This window comes from Melozone crissalis, unplaced genomic scaffold (genome assembly GCF_028551555.1).
Source record: "Melozone crissalis strain CALT ecotype California unplaced genomic scaffold, PUWL_Pcris_2 ptg000073l_1, whole genome shotgun sequence".
NCBI classification, from domain to species: Eukaryota; Metazoa; Chordata; class Aves; order Passeriformes; family Passerellidae; genus Melozone; species Melozone crissalis.
Window position 1 is genome coordinate 8104155 of NW_026535850.1, and position 15686 is coordinate 8119840.

General features: G+C 47.5%; 1 protein-coding gene across 1 annotated transcript; it reads left to right on the top strand.

Annotated features, from left to right (window-relative positions):
- Positions 1 to 7970: 7970 nt before the first annotated feature.
- Positions 7971 to 13673, top strand: LOC128946054 (protein ecdysoneless homolog). Its single transcript, XM_054289984.1, is given in 9 exon segments — positions 7971 to 8163; positions 8939 to 9056; positions 9412 to 9499; positions 10541 to 10669; positions 10816 to 10941; positions 11697 to 11782; positions 12529 to 12635; positions 13056 to 13222; positions 13662 to 13673. Coding segments are annotated over 9 exon segments (1026 nt in total).
- The last annotated feature ends 2013 nt before the right edge of the window (positions 13674 to 15686 follow it).

Here is a 15686-nt window from a genome sequence, read left to right on the forward strand (position 1 = left end):
TACCAGCTTTAAGCTTACCCTCATTTGAAAAATCCTTTATCATTTATACATAAATACAGAAAAGAGAGTAGCCCAAGAAATTTTAATTCAGGAGTGAGGAAGAGTAAAAAAAAATATCTAGTCGCTTATCTATCAAAGATGTTAGACCCAGTAAGCCACAGCTAGCCAGTGTGTATTTAAGCTATAACAGCTACTGCAATCCTAGTAAAAAACATTGTAAGCTTACATTTGGAAGTAAATTTGTTAGGTTCACCTCGTACCGTCTGAGGTGTGTTGAATCAAAGAAAAAGTAACAAAAGAAGAAAAAGAGAAGTTGATGTAGAGAGGTGGTTAGCAAACTCTGAGATGTTAGCATGTAAAGTGATGACTTCTTGGTGCTAGAAGAGAGCAGAAGTGTGAATGCGAGTTTTTTGCATGAAAGACAAGAAAGTGTCTTAACACATGGTTGTTAAGAAGTTAAATTCCGAACTGAAGTTCAGAAAGGGTTTAGCAGAACAGGCCCTGCTTGAAGAGAGAAGAGGAAAAGAAAGAAACAGAAAGAAAAAGAATGTCAGGAGCACCTGGGGACGCCGAGTTTGGGGTTGTCAAGGTTGGGAGGTGTCTGAGCGCTCCCTACGAGCGGCGGGGTCTCGGGGGCTGCGGCAGGGACCGATCCATGGAGGTGACCCAGGCGGTGCTGGCAGCAGAGGACACAGGTTTGCGGCCAGGAGCGGGCTGGCTCAGGGGTGGAACTGCCGGGGGGCTCCCAGACTGTCGGGGTGCCGAGTCCAGGATGGCAGCGTTGGCCCGGGAAGGGGCCGAGAGAGAGAAGGGGAGAGAGAGAGGAGAAGAGAGAGAGAGAGAAGGAAAGAGGAAGAGAGAGAAGAAGAGAGAGAGAGACAGGGGGCAAGACAGACCCAGGGCAGCCCCAGGGTCCCCATGCCCGTGGTTCCTCTCCCCTGCTCCGGCCCTGCAGCCAAGGGGCAGCACCGGGGGAAGGGCGAAGAACAGCATTGACAGCAAGGCTGTGAAAAGAGGGGCAGGGGGGCCAGCACTAAAAGATGAAATCAAAGCAGAGATTGCTGACTCTCCAAACCTCACAAAGCGGTTTGTTTTTCTTAAGTAAGATGTTTTTTGGGTTTTTTTTTTTCCTTTTTTGTTTTTTGCTTGCTGTTAAAGAGTTGGGTTTCTTTCCTGAAGAATAGGTTTGTAAAGCTAAACAATTAAATGCTCCCCCAAAAGTAAAAAGCAATAGATGTAATACATCTCATGTTAAAATTGGTCTAGCTTTTCTATTTAACTAACTGTAACTCACAGAAAGAAGAATTTGCCTCTGCAGCTATTAGCACAGCTGCATAGAAGAAGAGGCTGCTGTGGAGAAAGCTTATAGCTTTAAACCCAGAAAGTTTGGGAAAAAAACCCACGAATGGTAAAAGTTCATGCAGTATTATCTTTCTTCTATTACTATGCTATTAAGAAGTCCTTTCCAGGTACTACTGAAGCAACAACCAGAATCACAGAAAGAAGGTGAATTTCATGCCAGCAGAATCAAAGGACTTGTGAAGAAACCTGAAAAATGGACTATCACATTTAAACGGGTGATATTGAACTGACTTTCCAATGGGATCTGAGTGGTAATAGTCTGGGAAAACCCAAATTATCCAAGAAATATACAAAGAATAACACTGAATTAAGAAATAAGACAACGCTTATATCACTGGTTTCGAGCACTGCCTGAATAAAACATCTCCTTGGGAAGGAATACCTCAGGTAGAAGGATCAAGACTGTTTTTGTATTCTGACCTTAGCCTGAGAATTGTACAGGGGAGAAGGGGAATTGCCATTTCCGTTAGTAAACTTTATTTGATTCATTCCAATACCGGACATGCTAGCTGGGTTATAAGTAAATGCTTAAATTGTGAGAGTAATTAGTATTGTAGTTCACAAAATTGATGCTCTTATTGCAAAAAGTGTTATAGTAATAACTTAGTTTTGTGGATGGGAATTATTAGTGCCTTTGAATGAGAGATACGGTGGGAGACCACAGTTAAAGAGAGTTAAAAACAATTTGCCTGGAAATTAGTGAAGAGAAAGTGACAAGAAAATACAGGGCAAGACCAGATTGGCCTCTGTATTTCACCACCGAGAAGATCAAATTCAGCTGCTGTGGGTTGGAACCTCACAGGCATGGGAGGTGGGAGTATAAGCCGTTCTGGCCCTCTGTTATTCCTGTCTCTGGCACTCATTTGTTGTCTTTTCCCTTTCGGGATACCAGAAAGATCGTGTCAAAAATGCTACAGAAAGCATCACATAGAAAGAAACCAAAGTTCCTCCTTTATTACACACACCTATGTCACCAGCCACTGTTATAACCCATCCAAATTAAGAACCCCTAGGCAAAATGCAGTAAATTATTAGATTACAAGAAACTTAGGAAAAAGTGGTAATAGATTTAGAATTGAATGTCCAAAAAGAGAGAGATGGATTTGTTTTACATTTAATCTTGAAGATACGGTTCAAGATTTGGTTAAAAAAACAAATAATAAACGAAAAGGTAAAACCAGCACAGCAATCTAACTCTGTATTGACTCCAAATTATCTGTTGAATCGTAATACAGGACTCCAAGCAGTTATAGAAATGATAGCAAATAAGGCTGCTCAAGCATTAGAGTTAATATCAAGCCAGCAAAGCCAAACAAAAACTGTGGTGTATCAGAATAGGTTGGCTTTAGACTATTTATTGGCCAAAGAAGGGGGTGTTTGTGGAAAGTTCAATATATCAGATTGTTGAAAATTGATGACCACAAAAAAGTCATTCTAGAAAAAGCAAAAGAAATCAAAGAAGAAAAATATATAAGCATATAATAACCCAGGTACCAGTCCAAAAATTAGAAAACAATGTTAAAATCTAGCTGGTGGGGTAATGTATTAGAAGAAATTAAGATCTTTCATTTTTTGTTACAACTGTTTTTATATTTCTTACTCGCGTAATCCCGTTTTATTTTGCCAACATAGCCCAGAGGATGCAAGTAGATAAAAATATTGCTCAAGCCAAATGATTTACAAATAATAAGAGTGGGAATTGTGAAAAATGCATGTATTTTATGATTGGCTTTTTGCAAATATTAAAATGAATATTACATGTGTTGTGTTAGAAAGGAATGCTGTATTAATTCTCTTAAGTACTGTGTTCAATATAGTTTTAGGTTATAAAAATTGTTAAAATAGAAACTATGCCATGTAAGATGCTTTGTTTAACAAGAAGGGCTTGCAGCGAGATAGCAGCCACAGGACACCTAAATCTTTCAGAGAAAGAGAATTTATTGCCTTCTTATCAGAATAAACGAACTTCTTCCAACCTCGAAGGCGCTGTTAGGATTAGAAGGAAGAAGCTGACACTGACCAGACAGAATCCTGTGTTTGAATGGAATTTATGCATCATGGATGAAGTGTATGAATATGCAACGGGCTATTGTTCTTAAGGGTTAATCCTTTGTTAACGGGTGTCCTTTTTTGGGCTCGTGATGCCCAGAGAAAGGTACCCGGACGTCCGTAACTCTTTGTTTTTATTGTCTCATATTGTCCTAGACATTTTATTACTATTAAACTTTTAAAATTTTTAAAAACAAGTGATTGGCATTTTTCACAGGTCCCTTTTCCTTAGCGCGCGGTTTTCGCGCAGCATTCACAGCGGCCGTCCCTTCCCACCGCGCCTTTGCAGCTCAGGCAGATAAACTGTATTCCAATTCTCGACGACATCCACCAGTTTTGGTTTTGCACGGCAGGTATTTAAAAAAGCGATGCAAAAGTTTTAGCTACTAAAACCTGTACAGCTTCTGAGACAGTAAAGAAGAAATTAAATCCCAAACAAGAGAAATAAGGAAATGCCTTAATCTTAAAGCTAGAACCCTCTGGTAAAACTATGGAAACAAGACTTTTTTCTCTAAGACTTAAAGGTACGGAGAGATATAGTTGTAATTAATATCAAACAGAAGACTCCACAGCAAAGCAAACAAATATTAAAGTCACTGTAATCCTACAAGAAGTTGAAACGGAGAGAAGAGTAATAAAATTATGTGCCTCCAAGAACAAAAATCTCTGTTCAGAGTGGGCACAATGGGAGGCCGGGCCGCCAGCTCCGCGTCTTTCGGCGTGGCCCCGCTCCCCGCAATGCCGTTGCCCGCAGCCTCCTCCCCGCCGCCCCTGCCCCCGGACGGCCGCACTCCAAGCCGCCCCTGCCGCTGCCCGCGCTCCTGAGAGCGACACTGCCGGCCCGGCTCGTGGCGGCCTCGCCCCTGGACAGGGAGCTGCGGCTGCTGCTGGCCCGGGGCAGCTGCGGCTCGGAGTCCGCCTGCCGAGGGGCGAGAAGCAGCAGCCCCGGGCTGCTCACCATTGTGCCCCGCATGATTCCCTGCCCCGGCGCCTCGGAGCCCGGGCACACCGAGCGCCGGCACGGCCGCTGCTGCTCCCTGCCTGGGCACACGGAGAAACCCGGCACATGGAACTCGCCAGAACCCCGAGGCCCGAGCTGAGGCAAAACTGACCGCGAGTCGCACCTGTGCTGAAGCCGCTTCCCAGCTTTATTATAGGCTTGCCGGGCTCTGGGCGCGACAGCCGCTGCGCCTCCAGTCTAATGGGCGCGATTCGTACCCCCTCACTGCTACACGGACAGCGTCAGTGTGGGAGGGATTTTGGCCGATCTGAGCAATCGGCGGCGGGAGCGCAGCCAATCGCGGATCGGCGGCTCCCCCGCCGCGCCCCGGCGCTCGCCGCTGCCTTCTCCGGGATCGGTTCCTTCACCGTTCCGGCGCCTCCCGTCGCTGCCAGCCCGGATTCGGGGATCAGAACCCGAGTCCCTATGGCCCGGTGAGCGCAGTGCAAACCCCCTGCGGTGGCGGCAGGCGCGGGGCTGCCCCGCCGAGCCCCGAGCCCCGTGCGGGTCCAAGCTCGGCTTTCCCCGCTCGGCTTTGCCCTCGCTGCCGCCGGCGCTTTCCCCGCTCCCGGGGCTCGGCTTTGCCCGGCGGCTCCGCTTGGGCCCGGCCGAACTCACTGCCCCCCGTGGCTCCCCAACCCTGCGGCGGGGCGAACCCCCGGCATTTGCCGAAGGGCTCTGAGTGCCCCTGGCTACTGAAGCCTCACGCTCCGTGTCCTAGAATGCCGTAAACATGTGCTGAAATGCTTATTTGAAGTTAATCTTGTGTTTTTGGTGAACTCTGATTTCTCTGAGAATTGTTACTGGAGAGATTCAAAGGGGTAAATCCAGTCCCTCGTTATTATTATCACGTGCAGCATAACACAATCTAATTTCTTTAACACAAATGCTGATAACTTTTAGCATATGCTATTACACTGAATACAATCTCGAGAAGCTCTCAGTTTGTTCCACACGTAGCCAAATTTTACATTGTTGTTTCTTTTGGTAGAATTGCACTTTAAATGCTTTTAGTAAATTTTTGGTTCCTTAAAAATTGCAGTTACCATGAGTTTTTCTCAATGTTAAATTACATAGGGTCAAGGTATTTGACTTTTGTAATCCCTCCAGTAAATCCATCAGGGTGTTATTTCAAACATGCTTGGTCCACATTTTCATTGTCTTTTGGTATTAATACCATCAGAATAAGTTACATTTTGTAGTACCTCGAACTTTGAAGGATATTGATTGTTCCTTCAGTTCTGTTCTATCTGAATATGATTTTAGTGTTGCTAAGATTAAGCAAAGTTAGATCTGAGTGATGTTATGTTTTATTACTCTGTTGAGTTAATTTTGTTAATAGTCATTTATGTCGAGGTGGATTTCTGTCAGGGTTGAGTGTTGCTGAGTTTAGACGAGGTCAAGTTTCAACCTTCTTCACTTTAAGCCATTTCATGTTCTATTCCAGTTTTATTAAAATCATTTTTTATTGAGTATTAAAGATGTTAACTTTAAGTTGTCTTAAGTGTACCTCTAAGTCTACTGAGATGACATTGAATTCCACTGCAAGTGATTACAAGTCCTAACTTAATTTCGATAAATATGTTTGTTTACATTGCAAGATGTGGTTATTTCCTTCTAGAGATAAGACAGATCCCACTGAAACAGCTGTGATGAAACACTGATAAACACCTGCCTTTGGATAGAAGAAGATACAGTTTGTTGGACCCTTGATCCTCTCACAGATTGCACAGGTGTCAGTGCTGCACTGCCTGACAGGATCATTGATTGTGATCTCTTCTGGTTCATCTTCCACAGATAACACAGGAGAGTGGGTGGTTGTTCCACATTGTGGCTGTTATCCATTGTAAGCTGTTCAGTGTTTCATTGCTATGGATACAGGAATGCTGGAAGAATATTGTCTCCAATTCCTGAGACAGTCACTGCTGATATATTTGTTCCATCATGTGAATTCCCTCATTTTTATAACAGGCATTATTCATAGGACATCATTGTGGAGAGTTTTGTCAAAGAGTGGCTTGAGGAGAGAGGACACAGCCAAATTGATTTGGTAGAGATGTCCTAAGTAGGGCAGAGGCCTTTTTGCAGGCAGGGTGTCTGTTGAGAAAGTAGCAGGCTAAAGAATGGAAAAGTACAAGACAGTGCTTAATTCCAAATCTTTCACCTGCAAAGATAACGTCTCCTTGGGCCTAGCAGAGGATGATAAAGAAATGGACAGCGAGGTGTGAGAAGTAGAGAACGTAGGCCCAAAGGAATGTGGATGAGTTAAGGTATAGTTTAACCAATAGATTGCTTGGCTTATAGAATATTCATGAGCTTATTATTTGCTGTATAAGTGTTTGATGCTTTCTTTAATAAACTGGACCTGTGATGAACCATCTGGTGTCCTGGTCTCCTTCCTACGACACATCATTACCTTATTTATAGCTGGCTTTTCATGAACTTTGACGTATCTTTGACATGGTGTCACTTTGGGATCTCTCTGTTTTGTTCTGCAGCTGCAGCTGCATCTCTTTGAACAGGCTGTCTGCAGCCGTTCCCTGCACTGCCTGCTCAGCCTTTAGTCCCTTCTCCTGTTCCAGCAGGGTTGCTGTGCCTTGACCCTGGGCTGTCTCATGATTTTCCTGTGTTTCCAGAGTTCCAGGATGAGATCTCTGGGCTCTGTCAAAAGCCTCATCTGAGCTGAGGTCCTGTGGTCTTTCCCGACCCTTTTGTGCCACATCCTCATGGGACAGGGCTGTGACCTGCTGAGGGCAAGGCTGCTCCTGCTCTGTTGCAATCACACACAGCCCCAATTATTCTCACAGGAGCACTCCAGCAGTTTGCTTTGTTTGGGGCATCTCACAGCTGGCCTTATTGAGAGATTTGTTTTTAAGGTATGTGGGGGAGACCCTCCCAATGAGGGTCTGGGCTCTGGCCAGGCCCTGGCTCTACATGGTTGGAAAATTGGCAACAAACCCAGATGTTTTCTGCCTCAAAACTATATTCAAGTCTCTTGGCCTTGGCAATTTGACCCTATACCAACAGGACAGCTAGATCAAAATCAGTTAAACTTAAACCTAAGATGCTGCGAATTGATATACACCTCCCTAAAAGCAGAGATGACGCCGTTATCCCTGTAGATTAATTACATTGAATAAAATTAAATACAACAAGAGTAAACGAGCCGAGTAAGTCAGAACTGACCCAACTCTCGAGTCAGGGGATAAGAGCCGGTTGCAGTGATTTAATCGCGTTCGGTCCCACCGGTGTCGGGCCGGGACCGGTGCTCAGGAATGCCGGGAACCATCTCCCGTCGGGGACAGGGGGTGACCGGGCCGTCATGGGGCCCTGCTCGGTGCTGGGGGCAGCGCGGGCGGCAGGCCCGGGAGCGGGATCGGGGGGATCGCGACCGGGACCGCGCTGGGGCTCGGGGCCGCGCCGGGCACCGGGGCAGCGGCGGCCACTCACGGCTACACCGGTTTCCGCGCGTATCGCGATATCACCCTCAGCGCCGCCGCCCCGCCGCCGCCATCGCGCCGCTCCTCCCCGGGGGCGGAGCGCTCTGGGCCCCGGCACGATGGAGGCGCTGCTGCGGCCGGCGCTGCCCGAGGACGCGGTGCGCTCCCGCCTGTTGGCGACGGCGGCGGGCCCAGGCGGCGAGGCGCTGCTGCGGCGCTGCGTTGAGCTGGCCCTGGTGCGCTTGGCCCCGCTCCTGGCCGCCTGCGTGTGGCAGCGGCAGCCGTTCCGCCTGCGCTACGTGCCGGGCCGCGGTGAGCCGGGAGCGGGCCGGGAGGCGCGGAGGGACTGGGAGGGGGACCCGGCGGCCGGGAACCGGGAGAGCGTGAGGGGAGACCGAGGGTGTGTGAGGGGGAACCCGGCGGCCGGACTCGAGGAGTCTCTGAGGGAGAACTGGGCGGAAATCGTTTGAAGGGGATCCGGCGGCCGGGAACCGTGAGCTTGTGAGGGTGAACCGGGAGAGTGTTAGGGACACCTGGCAGCCGGGAATCGGAATCTTTTGAGGGTAATCCGGCGGCCGGAAACCGGGAGCGTCTGAGGGGGATCCGAAGTCCGGGAACCGGGAGAGTGTGAGTGGGGACTGAGAGAGTGTCAGGGGCACCCGGCGGCCGAGAACCGGGATCTTTTGAGGAGACTCCGGCGTCCGGGAACCGGCAGTGTGTGAGGGGCGACTGGGCCGTGTGAGGAGCACCCGGGGGCGGGGGTGTGAGGGGAACTCGGCGGCCGGGAACCAGGAGCGTCTGAGGGGGGAACTGTGGCGTATGAGGGCAACCCGGCGGCCGGGAACCGACGGCGTGTGAGGGGGACCCGGCGGCTTCCCCGACACTCGGTGTCACAGCACGGGTTAACCCAGTGAGGCATCTGGTGCCACCTCCCTGCTGCAGCGGGGCCATCCCCGAGCACAGGACGCAAGATTGTGTCAGCAGGGTCTGGGATATCCGCAGTGAGGGAGACTCCGCAGCCCGTGTGGACAATCTGTTGCTGGGCACGGCGTTGCTGAGCCGCCTCTCCTGTCTGTGCCCCGTGCAGGCGAGATCCCGGCGCACTTGGGCGGCACCGCGGTGTTCGGGGATAAGGTGGAGGATGAGTGGTTCATTGTGTAGCTGCTGCGGGACATGAGCAGGGAGTTCGCGGGGCTGGCAGCCAGGTAAGGCGGGTGCTGCTGAGCTGCTTTAGTGGGAGGGCTGCCAAGGGGCAGTGCCTGTGCTCTGAAGGTCCTGTCTTAGCATTGCCCATCCTTGGAGGTGTTTCCCCATCCCAGACACGTTGGAAGTGTCCAAGGGCAGGTTGGATGGGGCTTGGAGCAGCCTGGGCTAGTGGAAGGTGTGCCTGGCTGTGGCAAGGGTGTTGGAACCAGGTGTTGATCTTTAAGATCCCTTCTAACCTAAGCCTTTCTATGGGTTTATGAATATTAAAAAAACCCCAGCGGACATGAATTGAGAAGTGTGTTGTTGTGCTCTGCAAGGCTTTTCCTGCTAAGAAACCAATTTCTCCTTGGCCAGAATTGATGACAACGATGGAGAGTTTCTCTTGATAGAAGCAGCTGATTTTCTCCCAAAGTGGCTGAATCCTGAGAACAGTAAAAACAGGGTAAGAAAAACTTGTGTGCACTTGGCAAGGGGGACCCAATGGCCTTTTCTGTAGCAGCTGGAGTTTTCTCTTGCACTTCTAGGCAAGTGGTCTGACTGCCTCTGAAAATCCAGAGTGCTGTCTGTCCCTGACTGTTGCTCCCTTCATAAGCACTCCTGTATCCACCTGAACTTTCTAGCTCTGCTAGTACTACTTGCATTATTTTATTTCTACTGTGTTGTGGAGTGTTTAGGCCAGAGGATTTGCTGCCCTCAGAGTAGGGAATGCTCAGGGCTGGAGTGTTGCTGTCTCTGTAAGGACACAGGCTTTGTCTTGTTCAGGTGAAATAATAAGCAGACACCTTCACCTGGATATGGATGGCTGCTAATGGCAGTGGATTAAAGTGAAGATCATTAATTTGGTCATTAGGAAAAAATTGTTCAATTATTTTTCCCCTACTCCAGGAGTCTTACAAGGGCTGGAACACAAGACCAAAATAGATTGCAAGTGTGTACCTAGAGTGTCAGGCTCATACTTTCCTTTTGTTTGAGGGAACAGACAGAGTGAGGGAGTTGAGAACGTTGCATTCAGGGCTTTACTTAGGATCAGGAACCAGCAGAGGTCGCCTGTAGCACCTGAAATGCTGCTTTTTAATGCCTGGGATGCTCTGAAGCAGTTGGGCTATGCTGGTTCTCCTGAAGCACTTCTCCAGTTGAAGAGAAACATGTAACAATTATTGTTGTTAAGGAAACAAGATGTATTTGATGAAACTTGTGCCAGTTCAAATAGGGATTTTCCAGAATATCAAGGATTTTTCCTAATGTATTTAGAATGACAAAAGTTTATATTTGCTTGGGGATTTCAATTTGGAACAAACTTTGTAAGGCCTGAAAAGCAATTTATCAGAAAAATCTTTCTAAGATATATTTTGAATGCAGTCTCAGGCACTGCCTGTAATATGGGTGCCTCCAAACCCACTCTGGTGACCTGGAGGGAGTTTGCTGGCTGTCCCCAGCCCAGTCGCGCTGCAGGGAGTGTTTGTTTCTGCTGTGGCTGTTGCAGGTGACTTTCACTCGGTGTTTATATGCACAGCTGGTGCAGCAGCAGTTTGTTCCAGACAGACGCAGTGGATACACCCTGCCCGCCCCAGCTCATCCTCAGTACAGAGCCTGCGAGCTGGGCATGAAGCTGGTAATGATTCCTGGGGCATTTTGGCCTTGGCTCATGCATGCCCAGGGAATGGGTCCTTGTCTGGAGGTTGCCTGCTTGTCCAGAGAAATGTGAGCAAAGTCTGTCACACCTTGAGAACCTCTTGTTGTTGCATCTTATATCTGCAGTCTCATGGCTTTGAAATGTTGTGCTCCAAGAGCAGTAAAGTGGCTCCTGATGCCAAGAGAAACGTGTTAAGCGGTCCTCTGTGGGAGAGATTCCTCAGGAGCTTGAAGGAGAAGGATTATTTCAAGGTCTGTGAGTATTTCAGAGTCTGTGGCTTTTAAACATTCCAGGGAAAATACATTTTTACCCTTGAAATTGTGTGAGGAGCTTGAATCCTTATCTCTGTGTGAAATGAAGCAATGTGTTTAAAGGGGACACGTGCAGGTTGTTCCCCTTTGAAAGTAATTTATTTTGGAAATTAAAAAGGAAAAAGCAAGATGTGGGGATTGATTCATTCATCTAAAGCAAGGGGAGAAATACACTTGAGTGAAGAAAACTCCCATATGTGATTGTGTGAGGTGTAACTGATTTCACTGGTTTACATTTCATTTCCACCCCTCTGGAATTCAATATTCTTCAAGATCCATACATAACACCATCGACCTATCTGGGCCCATGCAAGTGTAATTTTTATGTGTGTGTGGTTTTTGTGACTTCTGGGGGTTTTGGTGAGGTTCTGTGGGTTTTTTTTTTTCTTTTTTTAAGATGCCTTTGACTACTTTTTTGATGTTAATAAATGGGACATAAATTGACTACTTGTTTGAAGGTTATAAAATTGGACATCTTTATTGAGATTCTTAGGTTAATATCCTTTAATATACTTTAAATACAGGAGTGCCCCTTGGCTATGTTGAGTTCCAAGTGTACCTGGCCAAGAGGTTTTAGTTGTTTTGGTTCTCTCAGCATTCCTGTGTGACCAACAGTCACCCTTAGGAAGCCTGACTGTGAGGAGGAAGGGGAGGGAGAATTGTTTGGGTTCATGCCTGTGACTTGCATTCAATAGGGAGAAATGGAAGGATCAGCCAAGTACCTGGAACTGTTGCACATGGCAGAAGATCACTTCCAGCAATCTGTTGCAGTGCCAGAAAGGTGAGAGCTACTTGAAATTCATGAGTGTCATACACCCTACAAATCCTGTAAGTGACCTTTGAAATCCTTGTTACAAACACCTGAACCCTTTTCTCCACTGCACATTGAACATGGGAGCTGTGGCCAGGACATACAAGTACAAATTCCTCTGGAATGCTCCACTGGGAGGGGTTCTGGCTTAAGTAACTCTTTTATCTTGGTTTTGTGAAATGCTGAGCTCTTCCAGGTGGATTCTGTGGTGACTGCAAAGCAATTTTTGCTTGGTTGACTGTAGAAAGTGTAGAAAAGTTTCATTGAAAAGCAGTCCCAGTGAATAATGAATACAGGGTAATCTGTCTCCTTTGCTCAAGGAGCTGGCTGTGGATTTCTCTGGACGATCAAATCCAAAAAATAAATCACTACAGAAATATCTGAGGCTTTGCCAGCCCATAATATCTTGACTGTTATTTTCTTCAGTTTCCAGTCTGTGCTGGTTGGCATCAGGTAATCTTAATATTTACCAAGGCAAATGAAATGTGAAGGAAAGGAGCCATGACCAATGGGCTTTGGAGCCATCAGCTGGGAATTGCAGGGACTGACTGTGTCCTGTTTTGGTCAATGCTCTGTGTAGTGCTCTGGTACTTCCCTAGATTCATTTCCCTTTTTGATGTGCTTACACAGAAGGAAAATGGAAGAATTCAAGTGAAAACCTGAATGCAGAGCATGTGATCCCATTGAATCCATTTCAGTAAATTGATTACTTCTAGCTGTGATGAAGTGAGCCCAGGTGATGAAATCCTGACACTACTACAGACAACCCCCATTGATGTGAAGGAATTGGAGAGAGAAGCAGCTTTTCTTCCTGCAGGGGATGGTGAGCTGGATGGGGGAATTATTCCTATTACAGATGATTATTTGTGGGGGGAGAGGGGCAATGCTGACAGCTGTGAAGGGAGAGCAAATCCAGCCTTCCTTAAGACTAAACACTGGGTTGGCTCTCCCACTTTAGAGTAAGCCTTTCTTCCTCCACTGAGTGGCCCAAGGCTTCTCAGTGACTAGAATGGTCTCTCTGAGTTTGAGCTCTGCAAAACAGAGTTTTTAAGTAGTGACAAGAAATCTGCACTCAGTTCTTCTCAGCCTCTCTCTGGCTTTGCTGTGTGTGACCCAGGACCAGCACAAGAGCTGAGCTGCAGAGCTGAGCTGCAGGATGGTTGCAGTCCTGTCAGTCAGCTGGTTGGGGCCTATGGGCCAGCAGGCTTGTGCAGAGTAACAGATGTGTGCTGTGTTCTTTCAGATGACAGCTGGCTGGATATTACACGAGGTGCTCTGGATCAGATGCTGAAGGAGACAAGAAATGAGTCCCTTCCTTCCCCAAATGAGGAGGAGCAAAACTATGACTTGGAAACAGTTGCTGAGAGCATGAAGGCTTTTGTGTCCAAAGTCTCCACGCAGGAAGGAGCAGTGTGGAGGATTTTATTAAGAGTTGGTTAGCTGAGAAAGGCCATACTGACATAATGCCACTGGTTAAGCTGAAAGAGGGAGGTCAGCAGTCTCTGATTCAGTGACTGCTGACAGGCAAGAATGCCGGATGACCTTGCTGCAACATGAGGAAAGGGAGGTGAGATTAGTCCTGAATATCTGCAGAATGTAACAGAAGAATAAGCACAAGAATGTAGAAGTAGGTGTAGTTGCTGATATGTAACTAACCAATCCTGAGCTCAACTTTTGCAATATGTATGAAGCTTATTAAGAACTATATTTAACCCGCCGTATTCGATCAATAAATTGGACTTGGATGAACCAACTGGTGTCTGGGTCTCCTTCCTCCGACAAATGGTGGAGAATGCGGGCAGCACTCTGAACGTTCACTTTCTTGGATTATAAATTCGCCACGGTCTAGGAAGTTGGGTGAGAGTCCTCGCAGCCGGGATGGTGCCGGATTTTAAAAGCACCCTTGAGGATCACAACGGTGACTCAAGTCTCTAGGTGTCGCAGGAAGCCTGGAGGGCTGCAACAGCACGCGCTGATATATAGGTATGGATAGCAAGCGGCATACGATCCCTTCTCCTCATATTTAGAAAGGCGAGGAGTAAAAGGGATAGATTTAAAAAAGGAATTACCAGGGTTATTAGCTTATGGTTATTCTAAAGGAATTTTTGCTAATTCACATACAGTTCATGAGATAGTAGAGTGGAAAAAGTTTGGGGATGTCCTGTGGGATACAGTGTTAGATGATGATAAGTCAGCAAAGAAATTTGGCAAGTTATGGCGGGTGGTATATAATACGTTACTTCAGCAGGTCTCTGAGAGAAAGGCAGCAGAAAGGGCAACAGAAGCTCATAAGAGGAATATAGGGTATGGTCGTGAGGATGATCCCCTGGCACCTTCTGTAACTCAGATACTTATGCCTAAGAGTCCCCAGCAGAGTGGTGTGCAGGATTTTCCTATACATAGTGTGGAACCGTCTGCACCCTTACTGTTGGGGGAGGAGGGCGAGTTGGATGGTGGAGGTAAGAGCAAGCCAGCTTTGCCTCCGCCGCCAGCTTCAGGCGGGTCGGATGGTGGGGGTGGGAGCAAGCCAGCTTCGCCTCCGCCGCCACCTTTGCCTCGGCCGCTTCCCCGAGCGAGCCAGCTCTGGCGGGGGGGCCACTTCCCCCGCGCGAGTCGACTCCGGTTTCACTGTCAGCTCCAGAGAGGGGGGGGCCGCTTCCCCCGCACGAGCCGGCCCCTGCTCCACCGCCTTCCCCGTGCGAGAACTCGGTCTCGGTACTGAAGTGCCAGCAGCATAGCACCCTTAAAGGGCCAGATTCTATCCCGGGGGCACACAGTGACCTATGGGGGGAGATGGCTAAACAGAGGAGGGAAGCTTGGGCTGCTGTGGCAAAAGAAGTAATGCAAATGGGGGATGGCGAGGCAGTGGAAGTAGCTTCTAATCTTGCATGTCCGGTCACATACACACCACAGTATGATGCACAGGGGAACCTTACACATAATATAGCGGAATATACTCCCTTAGATTGGAAGATGTTAGCTCAATTGCGTTCTACGGTTAGTTAGTTTGGAGTAAAAAGTGAACCTGTTAGGCAAATGCAAGAGTGTTAGCTACTTTAGGGGCAAATTGGACTATTGAGGAAGCTTTAGAGCGAATGGCACTAATGCCAACAGCTTCACAGGCATTTATAGCAGAAACTTTAAAGGAATTAGGATTAGGGTTACAAAAGCAAGCAGAGTCTACTCAAAATCAGGTGTTAGCTGCTCAGAATCAGGTGTTAGCTGCTCTTGCTCCTCTCCGAAGCGGCTCACTGGCGGACACGCAGAGCTCGAGACCATTCATCAAGTGTTACCGATGCGGCAATGAGGGACATACGCGCCCAGACATAAGAACCGCCGTGACATCGGAGACACCAGCTGCCGACGCAACATCGCTGTCACCTCCTGCCTGCAACCAGCAACAGCAGAGAGCCTCGATTTGGATTTATCAGCAGCAGTAGACGTCACACTAATGACGAACCGGCCTGAGAGAATACAAACTGGAGTAAAGGGTCCTCTTATATTAAATGGATAAAGATGTGGAGCATTGTTATTAGGACGTTCTTCAATAACTATGCTGGGATTATTTGTATTACCTGGTGTTATCGATGCGGATTATACAGGGGAAATACAAATCATGGTTTACACCCTTTATCCTCCTATTAAAATAACAAAAGGACAACGCATTGCACAATTAATACCACTATCACAAATGACATCTGGTATACCATCATTTACTGGACAAACGTGGGATGAAAAGGGTTTTGGCTCTACTGGTGTTACACTTTTAACTGTGGATTTACAAAATAGACCAAAACAAAAAGTGGAAATTACCCATGGGCATCAAAGCATAACCCTTTCATGGATTATTGGATACAGGAGCTATTACAGCTTT